Below are 21,194 nucleotides of genomic sequence, written 5' to 3' on the forward strand. Positions count from 1 at the left end.
CATAGACAGTAAGTACACTGCTGCACTGTTCTGCTTGCTGAACCACAAATCACACACATGCTAAACTAAAATTAAATGGAGATGAACAGCTTTGTGATCAGTGAATCTGTAATTGTTCTTAATTAATTATGAATTGTTTCACTCTTTTAGGAAACAATGAACGGTACAGCAAAAAAGAGGAAAAGAAAAAGAATATTCAAAAACTGATCAAACTTAAAGTAATTTAACATTATGATATGCTCTCTAGAGTGATGCATAGCTAAACTATGTTGACTTGAAATGAGGAACAATTTTCTTGTTGTTTCCAAAAGTTAAAAGTGTACAACAAATCTAAGGTGATGTACCGTGTTAGCCATTATGGATGTAGTGAGAAGTCAAGCAACATGACACCTTTTATTGGCTAACTAAAAAGAGAACAATATGCAAGCTTACGAGGGAACTCAGGCCCCTTCTTCAGGCAAGATACATACAAATCTAATATATAATCCCAAGAATTAAAGAAATCCAATTTACTTCTATCAGAAACAAAACAGTAATGACTTTCCTCCCCACGTTCTTATTTTCCCTATTTAGAGTGTATAACCAAAGTACAACGTTCATATTATTAGACAAGATAAAAAATGTATCCATCACTGATGAAGTATAAAGTAAAAGCAGTATTGAATCAATATTGAAGAGATATGGGCTCTGTAGCACAAAAACAACAACTTTTCAGCTTCTTGTTATACAACAGAACAAGTCAAACTGTCAAACTGTGTGGCAATGCTTTGAGGTAAAACAAACTAAGCTCAACACTTCCAACGTCTGGCTGTAGAAAAAGTAGATGTTCTACTCTCCTATACATAAATGGTGTGGGTACTTCAAAAGCTATCAGCAAACATTTACTTTTCTTTTCATAAATTACATTTTTGGTTTAATTTATTAACTGGTTTTCTGGTTGGTTGTTTGCCTTTTTTTCCACTGTTTGCATTATCGCTGTATTGAGAATATGATAGAATGGATATGGATTGTTTTAAGTCCCTGCCATGACATTTGAAAGTCATAAATCACATGTTAAATCTATCACATAAAACACCTAATTATACTTACATTTTTTATTGGTCAGCAGTCATAAAAAGAAATTGCGTTTAAAACAACACAAAAAAAGAACAAGAAAAATAAAATTTAATTCTGCACAGGACAGAATACACACATTCTACAACTTTAGAAAAGTCACAAACTAAATGGGAGCAGTGTCGTCAAAATAAGAATTTAATAAATGCAGCTAATTAGCACAAATTTGCATGCGTGCACACACACAAGACCCCAAATGAAGACTTACCATCATCAAGTGTGATGTCCTGTAGACCGATGGACTGGAAAGTTAGTTCACCTTCTTCAGGTTCTTGTTTAATGTCCAGACTGCCTTTTTCTGTAGAGTATGGTGTAGAATCATGTACATGTTGCTGGATAATTGATGTGGCTCCAGAAAGACTGGTCATTACTGGACTGTGCGCCTGAGGAGACTGCTGCCCACTATGTGCCAGATGAATCATAGAAGTAGCAGACGTTGGAGAAGGAGAGGAAGCTGGCCCAGAGGTGGGGGATTGGTATGGCATTGAATGCATCTGGGGGGAGGACGGCCCAGAGTGTGGAGAATGCACCATACCGAGTGGAGCAGTTGGGGAGGGAGATGAGGCAGCTCCCGGATTTGCAGAATGATAGGACATTGACTGCATATGTTGTGAGGGATGTGCCAAAGGAAGAGCAGCTGTTGGTGAAGAAGCTGTAGGTGCATTTGGACAGTGATACCCAAGTGGTGGCAAGTTAGGTGTGGATTGCCCTGAATGAGATGATGCAGCCATTTGAAGTACAGGAGGTGGTGGCGTAGACGTGGAACCTGGACTTGAGGAGTGATAAACAATAGGCTGGCATCCATGATTTAAAGGATGGGATACTACAGCATCAGACTGGAACTGCACCCTTTCATATCCCTGGGAGGAGGCAGAGTTCATGGGAAGACCAGACTGTCCATTGTACATCATGCTTTGCTGCATAGTCTGATAGGAAGGCCTCACAGGTGGAGGTGGTGAATTATGGAAATTCTGATGCACTATTGATGGATTAACCATTTGACAGTCTGAAGCATTACCAATACTAAGAGCTTGGACGTTAGGCATATGCTGTATTGCTGATGCGACTATGGGTGCATATGCAGGCTGTGGGTGCTGTAGTGAAGAAACAAGGTTCCTTGGTGACACAGACAGAAGGCTCTCATGAAGATGACTAGGATCAGAAGAAGCTAGTTGTGCTCTTACTGCATGGATTCCTGGCATGGGCACAGAAATAGGCTGTGTTGTAGGCAAATCGGGGTCTTCTTGGTGTTCCTGTTTAATTAAAACTGGAAAGAATATTATCTGTTAATGTACATATAAAAAAAAAAAAAACTTTAATATTTGTGCAAACATAAATATGCCTTGATCTGTTTCTATAAAAATTATACAAGACAGCCAGCCATACAAATGGAGTCACTGGGGGAAGGGGGAATTTTCAGTTTCTACAGATAAAAATACTGATTAAAGGATAGGTTAGGTATTCTATCTACAGTCAAAGTTATTTCTTCACAATCATTATATAGAGTGCATCCGGAAAATATTCACAGCGCATCACTTTTTTCACATTTTGTTATGTTACAGCCTTATTCCAAAATGGATTAAATTCACTTTTTTCCTCAGAATTCTACATACAACAGCCCATAATGACAATGTGAAAAAAGTTTACTTGAGGTTTTTGCAAATTTATTAAAAATAAAAAAACGGAGAAATCACATGTACATAAGTATTCACAGCCTTTGCTCAATACTTTGTTGATGCACCTTTGGCAGCAATTACAGCCTCAAGTCTTTTTGAATATGATGCCACAAGCTTGGCACACCTATCCTTGGCCAGTTTCACCCATTCCTCTTTGCAGCACCTCTCAACCTCCATCAGGTTGGATGGGAAGCGTCGGTGCACAGCCATTTTAAGATTTCTCCAGAGATGTTCAATCGATTCAAGTCTGGTCTCTGGCTGGGCCACTCAAGGACTTTCAAAGAGTTGTCCTGAAGCCACTCCTTTGATATCTTGGCTGTGTGCTTAGGGTCGTTGTCCTGCTGAAAGATGAACCGTCACCCCAGTCTGAGGTCAAGAGCGCTCTGGAGCAGGTTTTCATCCAGAATGTCTCTGTACATTGCTGCAGTCATCTTTCCCTTTATCCTGACTAGTCTCCCAGTTCCTGCCGCTGAAAAATATCCCCACAGAATGATACTGCCACCACCATGTTTCACTGTAGGGATGGTATTGGCCTGGTGATGAGCGGTGCCTGGTTTCCTCCAAATGTGACGCCTGGCATTCACACCAAAGAGTTCAATCTTTGTCACATCAGACCAGAGAATTTTGTTTCTCATGGTCTGAGAGTCCTTCAGGTGCCTTTTGGCAAACTCCAGGTGGGCTGCCATGCGCCTATTACTAAGGAGTGGGTTCCGTCTGGCCACTCTACCATACAGGATTTATTGGTGGATTGCTGCAGAGATGGTTGTCCTTCTGGAAGGTTCTCCTCTCTCCACAGAGGACTTCTGGAGCTCTGACAGACTGACCATCGGGTTCTTGGTCACCTCCCTGACTAAGGCCCTTCTCTCCCGATCGCTCAGTTTAGATGGCTGGCCAGCTCTAGGAAGAGTCCTGGTGGTTTCAAACTTCTTCCACTTACGGATGATGGAGGCCACTGTGCTCATTGGGACCTTCAAAGCAGCAGAAATTTTTCTGTAACCTTCCCCAGATTTGTGCCTCGAGACAATCCTGTCTTGGAGGTCTACAGACAATTCCTTTGACTTCATGCTTGGTTTGTGCTCTCACATGAACTGTCAACTGTGGGACCTTATATAGACAGACAGGTGTGTGCCTTTCCAAATCATGTCCAATCAACTGAATTTACCACAGGTGGACTCCAATTAAGCTGCAGAAACATCTCAAGGATGATCAGGGGAAACAGGATGAACCTGAGCTCAATTTTGAGCTTCATGGCAAAGGCTGTGAATACTTATGTACATGTGCTTTCTCAATTTTTTTATTTTTAATAAATTTGCAAAACCTCAAGTAAACTTTTTCACGTTGTCATTATGGGGTGTTGTGTGTAGAATTCTGAGGAAAAAAATGAATTTAATCCATTTTGGAAAAAGGCTGTAACATACCAAAATGTGGAAAAAGTGATGCGCTGTGAATACTTTCCGGATGCACTGTATATTAATTTACAATATGAAATTGAGCTGTAAAGTGAACAATTTTTTATAAATATATTTTAAGAAAACCTTGTCTATTCTTGCAGCTTACAATGAGGCTGAAGGATACCAGGGTCCATAAGTGAATGAAAAAGGCTTAAAACTTGTCAAATATAGCCACCTTGAAGCAGCAAAAGTTTTGAGTTACAAAAACTTGCCTTTTGTGTTTATAAGGTGTACTTCTGATAACAAAATGAAGCTACAAACAAACAAACAATTATTTTATAATTTTTTTAGAACTGTTTTTCTTGAGTTAAGAATACATTTCCTTTTTGGTTGTCTAGTCACAGCCGTCATGGGTAGAGTTATGAACACCCCTAATAAACCCCCAGCACTTATATATATTCTGCTTATAATCTTAGTTTTATTTCTGCAATTCTTTTTCTTCAGCAGTTGTGTTTTGCCAAGGCTTGTAACAGACAGATGCTTGTTAAACTCCTACATTTTTTCCCTCTAAATGACACGATTGCTTTTCACCCATACATAGCATTCGGTGCTGTTTTACAGTCTATAGAAAGAGATTCACACTGTGTGGCAACATATTGAAAAGAGTACATAAGAGTTTCACTGTACTTCGTACAAGTAACAATAAATCTGAAGTGAAATGATAACACTGAATTGTATTTATAATAAATGCCCTAGATTTTTGAAAGAGCCATGACACCTGCACGCTGCATTTTCTGTGCTGTGTTGAATGCATGCAGAACTCAGAAAATGAAAAAAGCAGAGTGTGCAATACAGCAGATTGAAGCACCACATATATTTATCTAACTTTTGAATGTACAATGAATTGCTCTTTCTGTGAATATGGTAATAAAAGAACAAAGCAAAATTAGGTTGAGAGAGAAAAAAAGTCACTGACATTCACTCATACCAATCAATCCTTACGAAAATACACAGTGAGAAAATGTAAAATTCATGCAGACCCTGGCGTTATAAGGCAGAAATGACTGATCTGTGCTACATGCAGAAACTTAAAAGCAGGAAAGGATATTGGCAAGCAGTGGAGTGGAGCAACGTGCAGACCCTGCACTTAGAGAGCATTTTGGATGTGCCTCCTGGATGCTAGACTCCAAAGACTCTGATATGTGGCTGCTGATGTGTCTTGGATGTGTACCCTGGAGAAAGAATGACTAACATGCTTGTTTCTACCCTGGATGGCAGGCATAAGCATGGAACAGGACAAAACAGCTGGGAGAGCATGTTGCCATCGAATATGTGGTTGACAGTGGTATAAGTACTCTCTAAAAAAATCAAAAAGTCCTTTTTTTGAACCATCTCACCAGTAATTAGTATAAACTGGCTAATTCCACCCGCTGGGTCATTACAATATCCTTTCTGACTGAAGCACATATGTTCATTATCAGTCCAGCTGCAGCAGGCAATAACTTTGCAAAATAATGAAATATTTCCGTATATTGAAAGAATGAAAATTATTTGAAAGAGAGTGACTTTTCAGTTATTATAGTCTAGTTGTCTACAAAACAGAGACAGAAATTCAGTCAGTGAATAGATATTAGTATACTTGTAACCCTCTGAGTCAACTCTTTACGCTTAGTTAAGCCCCTTGACTGCCTCCCATATGCACGTGTGTGACAAGTATGGAATCCTGGTGGATCAATAATCTAACACTTAAGTTTTAATGTTTTTCTTAATAATGGGACTTTGGAATCCTTCACTTCTATTGAAAAGGCAAGAGCAGGTTAACTATTTAAAAATTATATAAAATATGCTTTATAAAGCCATTTAGGAAGCCATTTTGTATGGCAAATTAACAGATACCATAACTGTGAAGAAGTAACTTTGATTTGAAAAATACTTAGCTTATTCTTTAAAGTTTAAGACAATGTTTTAAGTGCAAAGAAGCAAGTAGAGGCAGAAACTACCAGGTACTGTATACCTCTAAAATATATTTCAGTATTTGTAAAATATTTTAATTGGTCAAGAAATGTATATCTAATGCTATATAGAATTAAGAGCATTAGAAATCTGACTCAACCAGATCAGATATGTCAACAATTATAACACTGATAAATTTTAAAGCCATTTTTGATAAAAGCATTAACTAAAAATATGGCATAGCTAAGATAATCAAGGAAAAAAGATTAAAAAAATAATTTGTGGCTTATTATTACGGTGTATTACTGAAAGCATTTTAAGTCCATCATTCAGGGTCTGTATGTTTTCAATTGGTTCATCTCTTTGATTCATTATTGGAAAGTACTGAGATTACAAAAGGTGAGATGTGAACAGCACACAGTATCCAAATATGCCTTTATTACACACAACTACAGTGGAACCTCGGTTCACGAACGTCTCGAAACACGTACAAATCGGTTTACAACCAAAAAGTTCACCAAACTTTTGAATCTGTTCATGACCACAGACTCGGTATACGAACAAACTAGTTTCCCTTTCGATTTGTGCACGCCGATGATTTCCGCACATGTTCAGTCCCTCCCTGTGCAGCGAGAGGGAGACACAAATATACACACGTGCGCACGAGAGACACACACACAGACAAAACCACACAGACGCGCGTGCGAGAGAGAGAGACAAACACACACACAGAGACGCAAACGCGTGCGAGAGACACACACAGACATGCACGAGAGAGAGACACACACACACACACACACAGACGCATACATACGCACAAGCGCGAGAGAGAGAGATGGCTGGATGCATAAGGCTTGTTTTTTAAAGAGACAGATTCGAGCATTGTTTTAACCTTGTATTTAATGAAGACTTTTTTCTATTGGATTTTAACCTCCACTTCACTTCTGTTTACAGCGGTCGGTTCATAGCGTGCATTGTTGCAATGTTACTTTTCTTGGTGGTTTATTAAATTACGGATTTTTTAAATGTTCATTTTTTTCCCCTGTGCTTAAAACTCATTAAAATAAAGTGTTTTCAGCGAGCGGTTCGTAGCGCTACAGCGCAAACTCTTGCAGTGTTAGTTTTCTCTGTTGTGCAAGGTTTTCTCAGTGTTATTCAGTGTTTTTACATTTAGTTTAGTATTACGTTGTGCATTCTATGGTATTATTAACTATATTTGTGCTTAAAAATCTTTAAAAAAAAAAAATATTTACATACAGTTCGTATGGTCTGGAACGGATTAATTGTATTTACATGCAATCCTATGGGGGCAATTACTTCGGTTCACGACCAAATCGGTTTACGACCAGAGTTTTGGAACGAATTATGGTCATGAACCGAGGATCCACTGTATATATAAAGGTCTGACAATTAAGTCTGCAAACTCATCCTGGAAAAAGTCCTACATACCTCACTGCCGAATAGCAGTATGGTAACTTTTTCTGGAACGGCCATCAGAGCTGTCGTTGTATTATGCTTGATGTCCTGAAAGTCATCAAAATGTCTTCCTTTCAATATTTCCTTTATTTTTGGGAAATTTCATTGGGGGCCAAATCAGACGAGTAGGGAGGGTGTTCCAATACAGTTACTTGTTTACTGGCTACAAACTCACTCACAGTGCCGTGTGAGCTGGTATATTGTCATGATGCAAAAGCCAAGAGTTGTTGGCGAAAAGTTCAGGTCGTTTTCCTCTAACTTCATCACGCAGCCTTTTCAGCACTTCCAAATAGTAAACTTGGTTAACGGTTTGTCCAGTTGGTACAAACTCATAATGAGTAATCTCACTGATATCAAAAAAGGTTAGTAACATTGTTTTGACTGTTGATTTGGACTAAGGGAACTTTTTTGGTTGTGGAGAATTGGCTGACTTCCACTGTGCACTTTGACGCTTTGTTTCAGGTTCGTATTGGTACACCCATGTTTCATCAGCAGTGAAAACACAGTCCAAAACATTGTCTTGCCTCTCCAAAAGGTCTTGGCAAACTTCGACTCTCTATTGCTTTTGTTCATCAGTGAGCTCCTTCAGGACCATTTTTGCATACACCTTTCTCATGCCAAGATTTTCAGTTAAGATTTTCCTGTTTCTCTATCGGTTTACTTGATCTTCAATGCTTCTCACAGTCAGCTGACAATTTTGATACACAATTCAACACATTTTTGTAATGTTTTCATCAGTTTTGCTTGTTACTGGAGGACCTGACCTCTCTTCATCAGTGACGCTTTCTCTCCATTCAAAAAATGTTCAATCCATTTTTACATTGCCATTTTCTTCATGGCAATATCCCCATAAACTTGGACTAACATATCCCTGATTTCACTTCCACTCTTCCCAAGTTTAACAAAAAATGTAATGTTTGTTTGTTGCTCTAATGCAAGCTCCATCATTTTCACGACGGCACACAAGTACAAGCAACAACAATAATGAACACCACTGAGTAAGACACCGCCACAAGTTGACACGAACACAGCTGTGAGAAACTGATATACCAAGGTTATGAAACCTTACCAAGCTGTTTGTATAGTGCTGCCAATGTAAGCGTACAGTGGCAAGTTCGCCAACTTAATTGTCAGACTTCGAATATACATTTCAAAGCTTTAGTGGCTTGCTCCGACTGTTGCAGATTTCTGAAAATACATTTAACAGCATAATTTTCCCTGTAATTTTTTTTTTGTTTGTACTTGGGCTATTGGAATTGAATTGTAACTTTGTACTTGGTAGTGAAGAAGCACAGAATAGTAGAGGTTGTGGATTGCACTGTATTTAAAGTAGTTAAGACTGAACATTTTTAGTAAAAATTCACTTTCATGTGGATTAAACAAACTTTGGGCTATATTTGGTCACAGTCAATTACACTGGTGTATAAAGATTTTTATGTGTAATTTGTAATTTCTAATAACCATTATTGTTTTGATTTGAAATGAACACTAAGGGCATAGGCAGGCACAAGCTGTTAATTTTCAACAAAAAAAGAGAACAGAGTAAATAAATATTAAAAGACACTAAAGTGTAGATGAAATTATATCCTTGGGAGGTCTTTACATCCTGACTTGACATAATCTTGGACATGCAAAAATATTTGAAATGAACCTGTGAAGAGCTTTATTTTTTCCTTTTTGGATAAATTATTTGATGATTACTTCAAACCCCAGTTTTTCATCTTACAAACTGTACTTAACCTCTGTGACATTATGCTGATGTCAAACCATAATACCATATATGTCTATTGAAGTTGAGGAGTGCATAGTTGTGTAGGGGAGCTTAAGTAAACATAAATGAAGAACCAAGTCACTTAGTTACAAAGAACATTAAAAGCTGTTCAAAAGGTATTTTTGTCATATTTGGAAAATCGGGAAACATTACCACAAATACCAAAAGTGAAAATGCTCACGATTTAACATAATATAAGTGGTACTTCTAAGAAAATGCATGTGCTTTTTCTGGCACAAAATACGCTTTAACAGTTACAGAATAAACTTACTAGGAAACAACTTTAAAAGGCAAACCTTTTGTTTTTTGTTTTCTATAACAGCTATGTGGACAACTTAGGAGTAAATATCTTGTCAGATATAGAATGCAGTTATTAGAAATATTCTGTAACATAATATGTATTCCTAAAGCTTTTTACATAAGAATTTAAAATTTTAATAAAAGTGTACATATTCTAAAGACTTTTCATCTTTAAAAAATAATACAGCAAAAAGGAGCAGTTCGTGAAAAATAGTTCATAGAAGCTACATTTCATTTCAAATTGATCATATTGCCACCTCCTGCCTACGCAATTCGCACCATTCCTACACTTGCTGACCGCCCACGTGCAGCATATTGTTAATAACAAACACTGTGCTGACAGTTTAGGGCCCCTGCCTTTGTCACTCTCTCTAAGCGATGAGGCCGCGGTTAACTGATAATCAGTGACTGCTGCTTAAAACTATGAACAGCCACTTCCTGCAGCCACCTGTGCGTGTCATTCATTGGTTCATATTCTGGCTGTTAAAAGGAAAACAGGAAACAGGCAACATCTAGTGGGTGCGCTACAAGCACTGAAGGTGGGTGTTTAGGTTTTGGTTCAAATTACACACTTTCGTGAAATATTTCTTTCAGTTTAAATTTAGGACAGATTTAACTTACTGGAGTTTGAAAAAAGTGGTTTGTGTCAAAGGAAACTAATTTACAACAATTGTGCAACTATAATATTTATATAGTGTTTTTATTTTATCACACTATTAAACATTAACTGATGTACATGTATCTTATAATCTAGCTCTGAAACAATAAGGAGAAAATTTCTAATAAAAAATGTTATTAATAAATACAGTATCAGTGATTGTTATCAATTTACATTTAATTACTGCTCTTGTACGAAACTACAGCCATACAATAGAATTAAATGCATAACAAATATAGAAAAAAGAAATAAATATTTCATTCAGCAGCCTTTGTACACAACATTTTATCTCATCTACACTTGATCAAAATTTAAACTCATTCAATATCAGCACCCACAACATGATGCCCAATTTTAAAATTATTCCTTGTGTAATCACTGGACTGGTGCATATTTGACTAAAACAGAAATACATGTTTAGAGTTTACCTGACAAATACGTAAATCGTTGAGACTGACTTCTTTTCCTCTTTCCGTTACAAACAAAAAACTGCACCTGGACTGCAGAAGTGATTGTTTTACTTCGGTATGGAGGAACTTCAACAACTATGTTAGACTGAAAAGATGAAAATAGTGTTAGTTTACATTTATAGAAAACCAGATGCCTGCTTAATAACAACATTTTAAATCGATAAAAGCTTTTTTAGATAAAGTAAGTCTTTAGTTATTGAGTTTGCAAGTTGTCATTTATGGTTTCATTATTCCAGCAAGTGAGTAAAAATTCAGGAAAACCAAACAACACCTTACTAAATAGAAAAGAAAATCTTGTCAAATCATAAAAATGTAGGTAAACACCAGATGAAAACATTTACTACACAGTTACACCCACATTGCACATTTCATCTTGTGACTTAAATAATGTAAACAGAACTTCAGATATGGGATTGCTGATGTTATCAAAAAATTACATTTATTTTTTTTTCTTTTCCATAGTACTTACCCCTTGACATTTCTCACGCATTATTTTTGCATCTACTTCCCATTGTGGTCTTCCATCTAAAAAAAAGATTAATATCATAACCATTGAAAGCAAGAAAAAGGCAGCAACAAAGAAATCTTAAAAAGCAATTTATTTTCCTGGACACAGATTTTAAGTTCCAAAGTTACACACTTGGCCAAAAAAAAAAACCTAAGAAATTAATAAAAAAATATTTATTAGCATCTAGATAAATTCAACCTATTTTAAAAAAAAAAAAAAAAGCATCTGTGGGTTTATGTGTCTGTCCAGTTGCTATCTCTGTGTCAATCCAACAAATTGTGCATCACACTTACAATATTAAAATGTGTTGAATTTGTAATAACAACAGATGGCACATCACAAACATTTGTGGCAATGCATTTTATTACCACTAATGTTTGTGATGTGCCACCTGTTGAAATGACAAATGCAAAATTATTACAATATTATAAACATTTTTAAAGTATTACAAAATACATTCCAATAGATGGTGCACTACAAACATTAATGCTGAGGTCAACCCTGAAAACTTATATTTCAGCCCATCTTAGACAGGTACATGGGCTAGCAAGTAAACTGGAAAACCATGCTTTAACAATACTAGATGCCAGATAATTAAAAAACAAAAAGTTCTACAATAACAGACAAACTTTCACCTCAGGATGAACTGTTATAATCAGCCTTATATTTATTGTTTTACACTTAATACAGCTTTCCAAGGATTATATTTGTGGATCTTTAAGTATTAAATTATATGCTCTGAGCTAAACATTTACTAAAAGCAACAGGTTACTATATATCTTCTTATTCTAAGCAAAATAATTGCACAAACATAACAATGAGTTTATGATGGGCTACTTTAATCAATGCTACAAAAATGTAATAAGATTAAATCTAAGTAGGAAGCAACTTTTTTTTTTTTTTTTTAAAAGAAAAAAAAGAGTTTGTGAAATCCAAATAAGAATTGATTTTACTTCTCTGGCTGCTGACACTTTTGGCATTACATTTAGGTAACAATGTAACATCTGTTCAAACGTTTACTGTCAACTATCTTTAAAGGTGGTTCAAGGAATAAACATTAAATGTGGGGCACAATTTTAACTTGTGCAGCTGCTAAAGCTTTCTGTAAACCGGCTCAACAGCTACTTCAGACCCGATGTCTGTTTACTTTATGGGATACCCATGACATAAAATAACAGAAGTAAATACATTCTGGAACCATGTCTCAAACTACAGAGAAAACAATGATATTTTAAAAAGCTATATTTATACAGAAAACATTATAAGCAAAATGAACTTTAAAACATTACATTTTACATTTACTAATGCCAAGTATTTAATTTTCTTTACAACTTTTTTTTTTGCACCATCCATTTTTCAACAACACTGTTCAACACACTGCAAAATCAATCATAGATATGGCTGAATTCTTTCTTACAGCCATACAACATAGTTCTTTATATTTTAATGTCACAACTGCAGAAAATAAATCAAGTGAAAATCAGTAGCTCTATATATATCTGAAACAAGTAACAGATTCAGTCTCATCACAGTGGTGTGCATGTGCTCTGACAAAGTAAAAATAAAAACAAGTGATTTATGTTTGGTAACAATTCACCAGTTCAAAATTCACCAACTCATTATTTCCCCAAGGTCACAGGAGGGAATATTTGGCAGGTGTCGTGTCATAAGCACAAAGACGTTGTACAACAATTGAACATCTACTGTGAACCAAAAAACAAAATGTACACACTGAGATCATGTACGGGAACCATTCAACTGTGGTTAGAACAATTAAAATTCACTAAAAGCACAAAGATGAAAAAAAGCACAAAACTTAAAATTCACTAAAAGCACAAAGATGAAAAAAGCACAAAACATGCTAGCCATGACATGCTATTAAAAATGTAAGGATTACAACAAAGCCTGTACAAATCTAAAATGTTTATGAAAATACAAAAGTACAATTTTTGCTGATAAACTGTTCAAATGGCTGTTTTCAACTTTTCAGATTTTTATTGGCTCCTTCAAGCCCCAACCAGATTTATAGGTCATATTATTATTTAGTATTCATGCATGAAAAAATTGTCTGGTGACTAGCAAAACAAGAACAGCAAAAACTAACACGCGTGGTAAATATTAATGAGATATTTAAGTAAAAGTTCATTATAATACAGGTCAAATTCCATTACAACGATATTCATTACAATGAAGTATTTTTATGGTCCTGGCAGTTTCCCCATATGACAGTCTATAGAAATCTTGTTACTGTGAAATACATTCAGCAGATACTTTCATTGCAGCGAAGTGCCCAAAAGACCTTGAAATGCCTGAATGAATCATCCACAGAGCAGTTAGTTCTGTGATCACAGCTCAGTTGTGCACAATGATCCTCGAATAGAAACATTATACATTTTTTTCTTTCTTTGAACTTTCCTTGTACTGTTTTTTGCTGTGTTTGTTGTCTGTGGTTTTCAGTGATACCTTTTGTTTATTGCTCGTTAACATTTGAAAAACATTCATTGGAATTTAAGTCATTGTTACCCTCCTACAGAAATGGCAGACATGGAAAAATAACAACTTGAAATTTTTGCTGCTCTAAATTCTGGCAAAAAGAAAAAAGAAAAAAGAAGTTGCCAGTGAACTCGGAATTTCACCATTGATGGGGCCTTAGCACAAACATATGCAAACTGCTGCATTTGAAGATGTCGAAAAAGCAGTTTTTATGTGGTTCCACTCATTCAAGAAAAAGCAAAGTCATTGTTGTCACAACACGCCAAAAAGCATTCCAAAGCGTGATCACCATGTCTGTAGAAGACTATTTATCCATTTCCGGGGCAACAGCAGGCTCACTGCACTGTAGCGGCTTGCTACTGAAGCAACTCCGAAAACATGTCAATGGTTGATGCAAGGAACATTATAAATGCAGGGAATAGTATTACTTGGCCACTAATCTGGTCATGACCCTGCCTGATTTCTGTGTCGCTGTATAGAAGAGTGGTACATCCCTCTACAATAAATAATCATGCTGTTCCTGTTTCAAGCTGAATAAAGCTGGTTTTGCTAAAGTACTAGGATTCAGTGTTGTATTTTGGAGTGCAAGACAGGGACCTATGGCTCGACCGCAATCTTTTCAGGTTTGCTTCCGTGGCACTCCGCTGCAGTGCTGTGAGCCTGCGGTTGCCCTGCCCCAGCAATGGACAAACATCTTCCACAGATGCAGCAATTGCGCTTCAGGACGCACTTCACTTCGGCATTTTGTCCCCTTTGAGGAGGTTGGGGGGTCCCAAAAGAGTCCAGAAACCTCACAATATAAAGATGGAAGATTCTGCTTCTGATTGGCAACTGTGCTGCCCACAACATGCTTCCACATTTAATAGTTTGGGTTGAATTTCTCCCACCCAATTATACAGAAGTGCTTTAGCCATTGAATTTGGGCATCATTCGCACCCCGAAAGTGTATATCGCAAGGAAATGCTGAGAAAAATTCTCATCAGCATAACTTGTAGACAGGAGGAGATGAAAATTAACATGAAAGAAGCTATTGAAATGATTGCAAACACCTGGATGTAAGTTACAGAAAGCACTATAGAGACAAATAAAAAAATATTTCATTGTAATGAGATTCTGTAAGTCCCTGGCACTTCGTTGTAACGGAATTTGACCTGTAATTCATTATAAGAGACTATAACAAATTATACATTTATTTTAAATTTGTAATAACACATCAAAAAAATATCATAAAAGTGCCATATATCAAGCATGACAACTGAAAGATTAGAATGTACTGTACGTACACACAGAAAATTCTAGAACACTACAGGGCTGAATTTAATCCCACTCCTACTGAACTGGGATAGACTTAAATGCTCTTCAAATAGTGCTTTATCATGTAAAACTATGTTGCTTTAATGGTTAGACTTTTGTTTTTGACTTAAGTGCTCTCTAAATAGTGCTTTATTATGTAAAACTATGTTGCTTTAATGGTTAGATTTTGGTTTTTATCTTGAATTAAAGCTCAAAAGGATTAACAATAAAGATATTTAAAGATAATATAAGACGATGCCAATATTAGTAGAGTGCACTGTACATAATGATGTTATTTAAGACCTGTATTGATGCAATAATGACAGATTAACAAATTTGTGCTTCTGTCACATTTGAAACATGTACACTCTACTTCACGTATCTTTCTAAGGTGCTTGTAAGAAATACAAGCACTTGGGAAATCATTCAAATTAAGGAATTACTGATTCTTTGCACCAACACAAAATGTAATCTTTAACTTCTCTGAGATACCTAATGAAGTCAGTTCAATCAGTGGATTTTATAGATTCTAATTGAAATAAACAGCTTAAGCAAAAAATATGAAAATTCACTGCAGAACGCAGTCACATTTGTTTTATAGGCATATGGCTACCTAAATTGTTTCAAGACTTTATTGCAAAACACAACTGAAAGATTAAGGGTTAAAAAAAATCCAAAAGATTTAAGTATGTAATTCACCACTACGTCTCTGCTTCATTAAAATCTGTAGTATAACAGATTCCTGCTCCTAAAAGCCACAGTTCAGTCTCTATTGTGCCAAAGCTGGCAAAAGAGATCAGTATGGCTATGTAAGTAAATTATAAGGTTTACATGTTCATTTTGTTTACAGCTGCCAATAGACGGCCAGGTGTTCGACTCACCAACATATCAAGTTTAGATCATGGTTGTCTTTTGACACTGTTATGCTGGTATGCCATAATAAGGCATTTGTTAGTTGTACAAAAGCGTAAAATGTTGTCTTCATGTATCACCGCACATATTGGTAGTATATATGTGATAGTTTTGTGATGATAGTTAAAGAAAATGATCATAAGTACACAGAAGAACATATTAGAGGAGGTCCAGAAGAAAAAACCTTAGGATATACATGTACAGGTTAAAAAGTAATCTTTTAAGTACTTTTTACCAAATTAATTATAGTAGATGCTCTACCCTATCTATTTCCTGTAGAAACTGATGGAAAAAGATGTGAAATATGGTCCACAAAAACAGGGCAAAGTTGCATTTAGCTAATTAGTTTTAGCTTCCACTGCCAAGCCCTAACACAGGGGATTGTTTAACATGGTGAGTAATTAATTATCTAGCACCAAATTATCTTTATTATTATTATTATGCATTTCTTTTTTTACAAACACAGAAAGAAAATAAAAATCAACTAAACAGCTTTCTTTCTTCTGTTTATGCTATGCTTGTTTAAAGAAATAAAATGTTTCATAAAGGCTGACCAACATATTTTAGTTTCAAAGCAAGCAAATACTAAATTTACAGTCTCAAAATGTTGGATATTAATGTAAAAAGTTTACTTTGGTAAAATTTTCATGCTGAGTATCTATTTTGTCAGGTCTAGGTTTTGCTTTCCACACAACTGACTACTTCAATCAAATATAGGGATAGCATCTTAAATGAGATAAATAAATAATATCTTGTGGTCAGAAACAGACTTGTGATGAAAGTGCTGTCAGAAGTGAACACATTTCTACATAGTAATAGATAAGCAACAGTCAGTTAACAAACACAGGAGTATTGAACTAGTACCAAAAGAAGAAAATCAGAATGCATAACCTATACCTTGACATAACTGCGGCATTCCAGTTGATGACTCAAATAACTTAGAATGTTGCCAGAAGAAAAAACATGAAGATAGAGTTGCGTTTGGTGAAGGTATGCAGTCATTTGATACTAGAAGACTAGAAGAAAATCACCTACACAGATAATCTGCAGTTCTTAATGTATTGTGCTAATTGGAGGACCCAGGTAAGACTCTGCCTTCAAATTAATGGTTTCATCCTGCCTGTTAATGATAATGTAAAAAGATGTTGGGACACCTCACATTGTGTGAGTGTGTTTTAGTAGCACAGGTTATAACAGTAGAGCAACATTTGTAAGTAACAAGATATCTGAACAAGTTGCTCGTTGGTATAAACTTGCATGGTAAGAATGTACTAACTTGTAAATGAAGTGTTTTTTTTTTTTTAATACAAGAGGATGATGCTCTATGCACAAAACTCCCCATCATATGCCAAATGAATTTAAATGTATTAAAAAGTAAGATGCAGCAAATTATTCAGATTTGAAATTTACCATCAATTTGCAACAACCATGGCACAGTCAACATGAGGCAGTATTTGTCCATCTTCTGACACTTTCTTGAATCTACATGCTGGTCCATTCAGTTCATTCCAAGGGCAAATGAAGGACGAGTTTATCATGATTTAGGCGTACTTAATAAAGGGCCATCATAGTGTGTGAGCACTAATCCTGTTTTTATATTTCACTGTTAATGAACTATAAGGAATTGACATCAAGGGATCAAGGGAAGTGGTGTGGGGGAAACATTTGCAAATATTGCGCAATGATCAAAAAATTTGCATCAAAAAAACATTGAGCAACAAAAACAAAACTCTTTTTCAAAGGTGCATCATTCGACTGGCCAGAGATTGCAACTGGCAGAATTCTACTTTTCATAAGTGAGTGTCTAGTTACAAAAGACCAATAATTTGTCAATTGACACCCTGCTTAAATTTAGTGACTAGTACCTTAAAACATCTAGCTATGGTAAATTGAAGGGCTTCACAAATTTCTCTAAAATACTTTCATATGCAAATATTTATTTTCATTTAGTATGTCAGCATCTGACATAAACAAGGCTTTGATCTCTACCTGTACTACTGCCTTTCACATCTTACATTTTTAATGAAATTATTCCAACAGCCTGTGCACTGAACCAAGTCCTCCCAATACGTTTACTACACTTCCTGAACAACAGGGCACTTGGAACTTTCGTGCTCTCCTACCCCTTCTACATCACCTTAGCCTTTCTTATATTTGCCTTAACTATTTGTCTTTTTTATACATTCAATTAAATATCTTAGTTAAATCAAAATAAATCAAACTGCAAATGAACTGATGACTAATGAATTTGTATTCTTTAACTTTAGCAAATCTGATGACAGAATAAATGTACTTTCAATCACTTGTCTGTGATTAATAGGAGAACATCTGTTGAGGCAGGAATATTTCCACTTGTGACAGAAAAATGTAATAAAAATGAAGTTTTTTTTAGCAATGTGGTTGCAATAACAGTCAAAGAAAAACAGAATAATGTTCCATGGCATTTTCCCTGAAAACAACTTCTAACTTGTTTGTGGCATGCATGGAGAATGTCCTCACAATGCGTGCAGGAAAAAATGGTATTATGCTTCCAGGGACTAAACACTATAAGCAAGTAACAATTGTTTTAGCAAAAAAAAAAAATATCTTTAAAATTTAAATATTTTTTTTTACCTTCTGCTTATTTAATATATGGAGGAAGATTGTTTGCAGAAAAAAAATCATTTAAAAATTTTCATATCAAAAACTAATTTTGCTACCTCTAGGACATGTTTTGAGAATTTTCTGTGGTAAACACTTTGCGGACATTAAATTAAGAACAAATGGACTGAGTCTGATCACATTTTGGGAACAACTTACATTTGATAGCCGTAAGAGTTGATTAGGTTTTGGGTGAATCCCTACTATTCATTTTTGAGCTTTCGAAGGGTCAGTTTCTGAAACTGATATCAATACAGCCAATTCCAATACCACTACACACTAGTTCAGATTTTTGGCACATAAATTTAGGACTTTAAAAAAAAAAACTTTTTAAATTTATTCATTTTTGTTTTGGAATTTTATTGATTTTATTGTAATCATTCCATACAAATATATCAATTTTACAAAAAAAGGACTGAAAACAAATACAACCCCCACCCCAAGAAAGAAAGCATGGCCAACAGAGTAAAACTTAAACCTGGTAAAAAATAAGTAAATTTCAAACAGTATAAAACATCAGTTACCCACTGACTTTAAAGAGGAGAGTCAGGATTCCTCCAGTTGAGCAACATTAGTCTATGTGCTAATAGTGTAGTACAGGCAATTGCAGTGTGTGTGTCCTTCTTCACTTTAAGCCCATCTGGAAGAACACCCAAACACAGATGCTAATGCGTTAGGAGGGACTGTGACACCAAGGCTGTCTGAAAGGCATTTAAAGATTTTGGTCCAGAATGATGTTAATTTGGTGCAGGCCCAAAACATGTGACCCAGTGAGGCTGGAACTTGATTGCAGATGTTCACAGGTTGGATCTTACCCTGGAAATATTTTGGACAATTTTAAACGAGACACATGTGCTCGATATACTATATTATTTTGAGTTGAATAATTGTATGCTTTGCACATATGGAGCTAGAGTGAATTCTTTGCATTGCTACCTTCCGCTCCTTTTCTGATATGTTGAGTGAGAGATCCTTTTCCCTCTGTCCTCTGGGATCTTTGAAAGGAAGGGACTGTAAAATGGTTTTTATATATTATAGAAATGTTGTCTGAGTCCTCGAAACTGAGCAATATTTTTTCCATCATTGAGGAAGGTCTGTATGATGCACATTGTAATAAGTCCTTATTTTGTTTAGGAAAGACAGTGGTTAATTCTTGGCAAAAAGTCTGAGGTAGAATTTGATTGTTTCTAGCTTCTGTGAATGATGCTAATAAATGGGGAGCTAGCTGAATGGAGAATTTCATATAAAATTCGACAGGGTATCCATCAGGGCCTGCTGCTTTCCCACTCTTATGTGACTTTATAGCATCTAGTAATTCTGATAGTGCCAAGTTTATCCAATTCCTCTGCACTAAGAGTATCTATTTGTGGTATCTGTAATGTATCCAGAAATATATTAGATTGTGTATTGTCTTCTTTAAACTCAGTAGAATATAAGGATTTATAGTAGTCTCTAAATGTGTACATTATATTTTTATGGTCAATGATTTTGTCTCTGTTTGTGATTGCTGGGACTGCACTGCGAACTTCTTGCTTGTAGATGTGTTGAGCTAAGAGCTTATTAGCTTTCTCTCCATGTTCATAGTAATGATGTCTTGATTTAAAAATGAGTTGTTCAGTTTCTTTAGTTGTTAAGGGGTTGAGCTCTGAATGTAGAGCCTGCCTTTTCCTATGAAGAGCCTGGTAGAGGTTGATCTTGGTTTCATCTGTCCAAAGAATGTTTTTCCAGAACTGTGCTGGCTTTTTTAGATGTTCTTTAGCAAAGTCCAATCTAGCCTTTCTATTCTTGAGGCTTATGAGTGGTTTGCACCTTGCAGTGCACCCTCTGTATTTACTTTCATGCAGTCTTCTCTTTATGGTAGACTTGGATATCGATATGCCTACCCCCCAGGAGAGTGTTATTCACTTGGTTGGCTGTTGTGAAGGGGTTTCTCTTTACCATGTAAATGATTCTGCGATCATCCACCACTGTTGTCTTCCGTGGACGTCCAGGTCTTTATGCGTTGCTGAGTTCAACAGTGCTTGCTTTGTTTCTCAGGATGTACCAAACTGTAGATTTTGCCACTTGTAATATTGTAGCAATTTCTCGGATGGTTTTTTTCTGTTTTCGCAGCTTAAGGATGGTTTTTTTCACCTGCATGGAGAGCTTCTTTGACGGCATGTTGTCTGTTCACAGCAAAATCTTCCACATGCAAGCACCACACCACAAATTAACTCCAGGCCTTTTATCTGCTTAATTGATAATGACATAATGACGGACTTGTCCACACCCGCCCATAAAATAGCCTTTGAGTCAATTGTCCAATTACTTTTGAGCCCCTGAAATGAAGGGATTGTGTTTAAAAAATTGCTTTAGTTGCCTCACATTTTATGCAATCTTTTTGTTCAACCCACTGAATTAAAGTTGAAAGTCTGTACTTCAACTGCATATGAGTGGTTTCATTTAAAATTCATTGTGGTAACGTACAGAACCAAAATTAGAAAAAAGTTGTCTCTGTCCAAATATTTATGAACCTAACTGTAAATACATTTTGCATGAAT

At 35.9% G+C, this 21,194-nt stretch overlaps 1 protein-coding gene across 2 annotated transcripts in view; it reads right to left on the reverse strand.

Moving 5' to 3' along the window:
• nfatc3a (nuclear factor of activated T cells 3a) overlaps window positions 1-21,194 on the reverse strand; it is a 194,143-nt gene that overhangs the window by 19,505 nt on the left and 153,444 nt on the right. For both annotated transcript variants that reach the window (XM_039762941.1, XM_039762942.1), the window contains exons 7-9: window positions 11,278-11,333; window positions 10,767-10,893; window positions 1,322-2,380 (exon numbers count right to left, since the gene is read on the reverse strand). In XM_039762941.1, coding sequence (XP_039618875.1) covers window positions 1,322-2,380; window positions 10,767-10,893; window positions 11,278-11,333 — 1,242 coding nt within the window. The remainder of the gene's footprint in view (window positions 1-1,321; window positions 2,381-10,766; window positions 10,894-11,277; window positions 11,334-21,194) is intronic.

This window comes from Polypterus senegalus, chromosome 9 (genome assembly GCF_016835505.1).
Source record: "Polypterus senegalus isolate Bchr_013 chromosome 9, ASM1683550v1, whole genome shotgun sequence".
NCBI lineage: Eukaryota > Metazoa > Chordata > Cladistia > Polypteriformes > Polypteridae > Polypterus > Polypterus senegalus.